Here is an 8,552-nt window from a genome sequence, read left to right as displayed (position 1 = left end):
ACATTGAGCCTGGTGAGATATGAACTGCCAAATTGCAGGCAGCCAGCAGGAGTAGCTTGCACTACTGCATTCTAACCACTGCGCCACCACGGCTCTTAATAATCTCTCTATATAAAAATGGCTGTCAGGGTTCCAAATAGCATCCAAAAGTAGATCAAGATCCTGCCCCAATGGTGGGTTTCAAAAAATTTTCGAACCTACTCTGTGGGTGTGGCTTCCTTTGTGGGAGTGGCTTGCTGGTCATGTGACCTGGTGGGAGTGGCTTGGCGGCCATGTGTTCTCTCTCTCTCTCTCTCTCTCTCTCTCTTCTTCCTTTTGTCTCTCTGTCCCTTTTTCCTTTTTTTCTTTCATCTCTCTCTCACTTTTTCTTTTTTTTCTTTTTTTCTTTATTTCTTCCTTCCTTTTTTTCTCTCTCTCTCTGTGAGTCTGTCTGTCTGTTTGTCTGTCTGTGTGAGTGGTGGGTTTCAAAAAATTTTGGAACCTCTTCTGTAGGTGTGGCCTGCTTTCCGGGTCTACTGGTGGAACCTCTTCTAACCGGTTTGATAGATTTGACGAACCAGTTCTACAGAGGAACCCACCTCTGTCCTGCCCCCACACCCACAAGTCCATCACAATGGCTTTGTGTGTGTGTGTGCCTGTGTATGTTCCAGCATAACTCTGGAATGCCTTGAGAAATTTCACCCAAACTTGGTACACAGATTACTTGCTCTCTAGAACAAATATTGTGGAGGTAAGACACCGCTAATACCCCTCGGGGTGTGTGTTCTGTTAAGATACAGCCTGTTGTGTCTTAAAATGGCTTCTACTGTACTGAATAGAATTCTATTCTGTTCTGTTCCGTTCCATTCCATTCCATTCTATTCTAATTCATCCAAGTTGTTTTTACAGAGAAAGTTAGTTGAGCTGGGAGTTGTTGAAATCTACCAACTCCTCACTATACGTCTATAGTAGAACTGAAATATTTGATTCCTTCTAACTCTCATAGTCTAAGGGCAAATAAATGGTCCCTTCCAACTCTGTTATTTTATTCTATTCTAATATAATATGTACCATTCAGACAACGCAAGCATACATTAAAAAAGAAAACCTTTATCCTTTCCTCATCACTCAACCAACTTAGTTGCAGATACAAAGGAGACCAAAGTCAGCTTTGAAATGACTATTGGACAGTTTTCAGTGACTTTAATTTCAATTAGCATCTTAAAATAACTTTTGGATTTACAGGTCAAGGTCAATGGGACTCCAGCAGATGTGCAAACTCTTGGTTTTCTCTCAACGTTTAACATGGAGTGACCTCAGGAAGGAGATCCAATCCATAGCGCCATAGGGATTAAAAGGGTTTCCCACATTTTTTGATCTGTTTCTAAATCCACCAGAGAGGCTTGCTGCAAGAATCACACACAATGACAGCTATTTTGTAGAGGAGGAGGAATATGTAGGAAAATATTCTGTAAACATCAATAAGTTTGGAAACCCTCAAAAGATGGCCATCACAAATGTCTATGGAGATTCGCAGTCCTCCAGGTCATGGTTGTCCCAAAGGTGCTTTTTCAAAAGGCAACTGGACTTTGTTTTTCCTTAAATAAATTTCACTTTTCATCCAAAAAGCTTCTTCAATTCTGACTGAATGGTGTTGTCACCTTCTGGTGATTTTAGCTGGGAGCGAACTGGTTCATCCCGATGATCGGATTGGGCTACCCGCCAACCCATGCTATTTTCCTACCTTTATCCTCTCAGCTGATTCGCGCGGCAGAGCAAATTGCCACAAGAATCAGCTGTGTTACTACGGGGTGAAATTCAGCCGGTTCTGACAGGTTCTGGAGAACCGGTAGCGGAAATTTTGAGTAGTTTGAAGAACCAGCAAATACCACCTCTGGCTGGCCCCAGAATGGGGTGGGAATGGGGATTTGGCAGTATCCTTCCCCTGCCACGCCCACCAAGCCATGCCCACAGAACCAGTAGTAAAAAATATTGAATTTCACCACTGGTGTTTCTCCTCTGAAGAAACCCAGAAGTAGAGATTTCTTCAAACTTGTGCATGCACACACAGCTCTGCGATCACTGAACTGGTTGTTAAACTGGGAGCCTCCCACCACTGATCTATCTCCTGGTTGCAACCAGTGGTGGGATTCAGCCAGTTCACACCTATTCGGGAGAACCGGTTATTAGCTTTTTAAGCAGTTCAGAGAACCGGTTGTTGGAAGAAATCTCATTTTGTTTTTTTCCACTTTACGGGGCTAATCCTATAAGGATGGCAGGGAGGAAACATTCTGTTGTTGTTTCTAGCCTCATCTTTATTGCCCTGCTTACAGAAACTGCCTCTCCGGTTAATCCTTATTACATTGTAATAGCTAAGGCGAAGCGCCCATTGATGTGAGTGATATTGAGTTAGCCACACCTACACAGTCACATGACCACTGAGCCCCGCCTACCCAGCTGGTCATTAGGGCAGAGAACCTGTTGTTAAATTATTTGAATCCCACCACTGGTTGCAAGAGTCCTATCAGCAGCTGCAGGAAGGTTCCACATCCATTGGCACTATTCGGATGACCCAGATACACCTCCAAGCGGCCTCAATGATCCTCAGAGGGAGCACTAACAACCAGAGGATTGCAAGGAATATAAATCCTTCCATCCTCCATCATTCAGTCAGCTTTGAAGAAGCTTCATGGATGAGAAGTGAAACATCTTCAAGGAAAAACGAAATCCAGTTGCCTTATGAAAGAGCACTTTGGCGACATGCCAACACATATTTTCTTCATCATCACAAAGTTAGCTTTAGGTGTCAGTGCCAGGATGGTTTTATAAGTGTGACTGATATGTGAGGTGTGGATAATTTTCATCCTCCATGAGTAAAGGCTGGGTCTCTTCCATGCTTCTTTTCTTCTTTCGAGTCCCTAGTGTGATGAGTCCTTTGACCACCATTGCTATTATGGCACCAATCACAGCAGCTCCAAGTAACCATGGCCAGATCTGACGAGCTTGTTCCAAGTAAGGGGTGAAGAAAGTCTGAAAGGGAGAGGCTGTAAAAAAGGAAACAAAAAAAAAAGAATATGTCTTTTATTTCACATGAAATACCGTATTTTTCAGAGTATAAGATTCACTTTTTTCCCCTCTAAAAGAGGGTGAAAATTTGGGTGAGTCTTATACACCGAATGTAGCCCCACCCACCCACCTGTGAGCAACTTGGGCAGTGGTGGGTTCTGGATCCCGTTGCAACCGATACGGTTGCAATGGAGCCCAGCGTCCACCAATTGAACGCACACAGTGCGCACATGCATCCTCACCTCTTGTGACACCTCTATGACACTCCAGCTGCTCGGCGGAGTGTCACGCAAGCAGCGGGTGCTCTGTGTGCGGAAGCGCCGAAGAGCTCAAATACAGTTAAGGAGCTCGGGTGGGTGGGCGGGCCCTTCGGAGCACCGTACTGGAACGGTACCCGGTGCTCTGGGCAAGCACTGGTCCGCCCATACCAAGGCGTACCGGCTGCAACCCACCACTTGGGAGTAAGGCTTGGAGATGATTGGCCCCTCCCATAAGACATAAAAGAGGAAGGAATGGGACATGAGCCTTTGCAGGACGCAATTAGTTCATATAGTTGGTTCAAGCTTTGAGAAGTCCTGTTTGACTCTGTGCTACCTTTGGCCTTGCAAAACTAATTGGCAATTAGGTCTCTGGCAGCATTTCAAGGGAGATAAAGGTGGGTTCTTATCAACATTACCCTGAAAGACTGTGGCAACTCAGGCAGACATGTGTCGGACTCTTCACAGATTGTTTGTGAATCATTACGGACTGTGAATGACCATAATTCTCAGCCGTCTAAATAAAAGAGGCTTTTGGGGACTAAGATTGTGATTTGTGCTTTCTTGGGGAGCCAAAGTTAGAAGGCCATGGCTGTTTCATCAAGGACCAACCGGTATGGACCTTCTTACCTCTTTGGAATCAATCCCAGTTTTTAGTTTAGTTTAGTTTAGTTTAGTTTAGTTTAGTTTAGTTTAGTTTAGTTTAGTTTAGTTTAGTTTAGTTTAGTTTAGTTTAGTTTATTGGTCTTGTATGCCACCCACTCCCGAAGGACTCCGGGCGGCTTACAATAAACAGGGGAAGGGGATAAATAGACAAAACAACAATTTAAAATACACAACATTCATAGTTACCATGGGGCTGGATACTACAACAGCCCCCCGGCCTGCCGAAGCAGCCAGGACTTAGTGGCTATGCGGAAGGCCGGGAGAGTAGTAAGGGTCCAGATCTTCATGGGGAGCTTGTTCCAGAGGGCTGGAGCTGCAACAGAGAAGGCTGTCCCCCGGGGAGTCGCCAGCCGACTTTGGCTGGCAGATAGGATCCGGAGAAGGCCTAGTCTGTGCGATCTGATCGGTCTACGGGAGGTAATTGGCAGGAGGCGGTCTCTCAGGTACTCTCAGGTTAGATGCTGCCACTTAATGAGTGTAGGTTAAAAAGGCAGAGTATAAAATGAATATCCCTCTGCTATTGATGTAAGTAGTCTAGGATAGCCATATGGCCAATCAAGCGCAATGAAAGATAATGGGGTAGAGAGTTGGGGGAAGATTTGGATCAATGCCAATCCATCTCGATCAAGTCGGGAGCTGAAATCCTCAACTTTCAGGAAGCAATAACTTCTGAGGTAGTAATAAGGTGAAACTGAGGTAAATGCTACTGGAAGCTGAAGTACGGGTAGTCTTTGACTTATGACCATTTGTTTAACAACCATTTGGAGTTACGACAATGCTGAAAAAGTGACTTATGGCTGTTCTTCACACTTTACGACTGTTGTGTCCCTGGGGGCCACGTGATCAAAATCCAGTTCCTGGGCAACTTGCATGTACAACGGTTGCCATGTTGCAGAATCATCTTACCGCCATTTATGCCTTTACCAAAGGGATTCTGACCACCAAGGTCAATGAGGAACGCCTTGTTCGCATTATGACCACGGCGACCCACTTAATGACCATGCCGAAATGCCAAAAAATTGGACACAATTCACTTCGTGACTGCATCTGATCTAAAATTAGAGATTTTTTTTTTCATCTCCTTCCCTTGGAATCAACACTTTGTAGTAAATAAGCAGACTAAATAATTCTTACACCTTTCAGAAACTGCAGTTCACCAACTAAAATGGATCTGTGCGACACACACGGGGGAGAATACCTATAAAAACCGTGCATAGGTAGTCCTCAACTTACAACAGTTCATTTAGTGGCCATTCAAAGTTAAAAGGGCACTGAAAAAAGTGAGGTACGAACATTTTTAACACTTATGACCATTGTAGCGTCCCCTACATTCGGACGCTTGACATCTGATTCACGTTTATGACCATTGCAGTGTCCCAGAGTATTGTGAGCCCCTTTTGCAACCTGACAAGCATAATCAATGGGGAAACCAGGTTCACTTAACGACCATGTTAACTACCGTATTTTTCAGAGTATAAGACGCACCCTTTTTCCTCAAAAAAGAGGCTGAAAATCTGGGTGCGTCTTATACACTGAATACAGCAATTTTTTTTGCCCCCCAAAGCCCCGCCCCTTCACCAAACTGGCCGTGCATAGCCTTATGGAAGCTTTCAGAGAGCTCCTGGGGGCTGGGGAGGGCAGAAATGAGCAAAAAATGGGCCGTTTTTTGCCCCCCTACGCCCCAGCAGCACTCTATAAGCCTCCGTAAGGCTATGCATGTAATTTTTTTTGACAAAAAACGGGCCCATTTTTGCGAAAAATGGGCTGGTTTTTTGCTAGTTGGGGGGGCCAACCCCGTCCAGGAGCACTCTGCAGGCCCCCCCCCCCAAGGCTATTCATGCCTTTTATTTGGAAAAAACGATTTGGGGAGGTTTGCAGCGTGCAACAAGGTTTTTTTTTTTCCTTTTGGAAAGCTCTTTAACTGATTGATGAGAATTACATTGATCAAGTGCTGTGCCAGCAGAAAGAAAGTCTTAGGTGCTTCAGCAATTTCCTTCTCCAGCACATGGATAAATACACCTGGAAACATCTACCTACCTACTCTCTCTCTCTCTCCCTCCCTACCTACTGTATTTCTCTCTCTCTCTCTCTCTCTCTCTCTCTCTCTCTCTCTCTCTCTCTCTCTCTTTCTCTCTATCCCTCTACCTACCAGCCTACCTACTCTCTCTCTCTCCCTACCTACCTACTGTATTTCTCTCTCTATCCCTCTACCTACCTACCTACTCTCTCTCTCTCCCTACCTATTGTATTTCTCTCTCTCCCCCCTCTCTCTACCTACCTACCTACTCTCTCTCTCCCTCTCCCTACCTATCTACTGTATTTCTCTCTCTCTCTCCCCCTCTATCTACCTACATACCTATCTACTCTCTCCCTACCTATCTATTGTATTCCTGTCTCTCTTTCTCTCTCTATCCCTCTACCTACCAACCTACCTACTCTCTCTCTCTCCCTACCTACCTACAGTATTTCTCTCTCTTTCTCTCTCTCTCTCTTTCTCTCTATCCCTTTACCTACCAACCTACCTACTCTCTCTCTCTCTCCCTACCAACCTACCTACTCTATCTCTCTCCCTACCTACCTACAGTATTTCTCTCTCTTTCTCTCTCTCTCTCTTTCTCTCTATCCCTTTACCTACCAACCTACCTACTCTCTCTCTCTCTCTCCCTACCTACCTACTGTATTTCTCTCTCTCTCTCTCTCTCTCTTTCTCTCTATCCCTCTACCTACCAACCTACCTACTCTCTCTCCCTACCAATCTACTGTATTTCTTTCTCTATCTCTTTCTATTTCTCTCTCTCTACCCCTATCCCTACCTACCTAGTGTATTTCTCTCTCCCCCCTCTATCTACCTACGTACCTACCTACCTTCTCTCTCCCTACTTATCTACTGTATTTCTCTCTCTCCCCCCATCTACCTACCAACCTACCTACTCTCTCTCTCTCTTCCTACCTATTGTATTTCTCTATTTCTATTTCTCTCTCTCTCTCCCTACCTACCTATTGTATTTCTCTCTCTCTCTCTCTCTCTCTCTCTCTCTCTCTCTCTCTCTCTCTCTCTCTCTCTCTCTCTCTCTCTCTCTCTCTCTCTTCTCTCTCTCTCTCTCTCTCCCTACCAACCTACCTACACTCTTTCTCTCCCCCTACCTACTGTATTTCTCTCTCTCTCTCTCTATTTCTGTCTTTCTCTTTATCTACCTTCCTACCTAACTACTCTCTCTCTCTCTACCTACCTACCTACCTATTTCTCTCTCTTTCTCTCCCTCTCTATCCCTCTAGCTACCTACCTACTTTTTTTGCAGTATCCTTCCCCTGAAGTGTGGTGGAAATGGAGATTTTACAGTATCCTTCCCCTGAAGTGTGGTGGGAAAGGAGATTTTGCAGTATTCTTTTCCTGAAGTGTGGTGGAAATGGAGATTTTACAGTATCCTTCCCCTGAAGTGTGGTGGGAAAGGAGATTTTGCAGTATCCTTTTCCTGAAGTGTGGTGAGAATGGAGATTTTGCAGTATCCTTCCCCTGAAGTGGGGTGAGAATGGAGATTTTGCAGTATCTTTCCCCTGCCACGCCTACCAAGCCACACCCACAGAACCGGTAGTAAAAAATAAAATTGAATTTCACCACTGGGAAAAAACCAAGACTTACAGTTTTCTTTGGCAGAAGCAGAATTAAAAGGCTGTGCCAAAACAAGTCTTTTTAGCCTGTCACAGTCTTGGGATCATAATTTATGGCAGGGGTGTCAAATTTGATTTCATTGAGTGCTGCATCAGGGTTGTGTTTGACCTTGGGGGGGATGGGATGGGCGTGGCCTGGGTGGGCATGGCCAGCTTGTCATCCCTTGTCACTAGTCATGTCACTCATGGCAGCCCGAGCACTCGGCCAGCGAAAATGGCCCTTCCAAGCTCCATTTTTGCTGGCGGATGCACTGCGAGCCGGCCCTTCGCTGTTTCCAGGCCGCCCATGGGCCAGATCTAAGCACCTAGCGGGCTGGATGTGGGCCGCGGGCCTTGAGTTTGCTTTAGAGTATAATTCTTTTAGAAAATCTAAGCTTGCCAGAAATAGCCCCTTTGCTGTGGGTTTTTTAAAAAAATGGGTCTGGGAAACTGCATGAATCCGAAGATTGTCATTCCTACCATTAAAAAGTCATTTATCAATCAAAGACGTTGGCTGCTAAATCTGACTAAAGTCACCTCCAGCATGTCCCTGCATTCATTTCTGGCCTGAACTCCTCTGCTGACAGGTACCTGTTCCAATAGCCTTGAAAAGAAATCATAATTACTTTTCCAAAGATTGACTGTTTCTGCGAATAATTAAGTCAATGCGGAAGATAACAGCTGTAATAAGCTACAGCATATTATCTGCAGGATGAGCGGACAGGGGCAGGGAAGAGAAAATCCCTTCCTTCCTCTTGTCTCCCTTTCTCTTTTCAATTACTTTTATTTTCCTTTCCTCCTGACCTCCCTCAAAATTGCCTAGGGCTAAATTTTTCTTTTTCTAATCCCTCCTGTTAATTTGACATTTTAATTTTGTTTTCAGCCACACGTTATTGGTGTTTAAACACATATATCTCAAGAGGAGAGTCCCTGTGG

General features: G+C 44.9%; 1 protein-coding gene across 2 annotated transcripts in view; it reads right to left on the bottom strand.

Annotated features, from left to right (window-relative positions):
• Positions 1 to 2,712: 2,712 nt before the first annotated feature.
• TYR (tyrosinase) overlaps positions 2,713 to 8,552 on the bottom strand; it is a 63,345-nt gene continuing 57,505 nt past the window's right edge. Inside the window, exons 5-6 of one of the 2 annotated variants that reach the window (XM_087722071.1) lie at positions 4,402 to 4,404; positions 2,713 to 3,023 (exon numbers count right to left, since the gene is read on the bottom strand). In XM_087722071.1, coding sequence (XP_087578197.1) covers positions 2,803 to 3,023; positions 4,402 to 4,404 — 224 coding nt within the window. In that variant the 3' untranslated portion in view covers positions 2,713 to 2,802. The remainder of the gene's footprint in view (positions 3,024 to 4,401; positions 4,405 to 8,552) is intronic. The other variant, XM_087722070.1, reaches the window with a different exon arrangement.

Source organism: Thamnophis sirtalis, unplaced genomic scaffold (assembly GCF_051295495.1).
Source record: "Thamnophis sirtalis isolate CommonGarterSnake01/CBP01778 unplaced genomic scaffold, rThaSir2_p1.2 scaffold_8, whole genome shotgun sequence".
NCBI classification, from domain to species: domain Eukaryota; kingdom Metazoa; phylum Chordata; class Lepidosauria; order Squamata; family Natricidae; genus Thamnophis; species Thamnophis sirtalis.
Note: the sequence above shows the minus strand (reverse complement) of the source record. Positions and strands in the feature narration are given on the sequence as shown.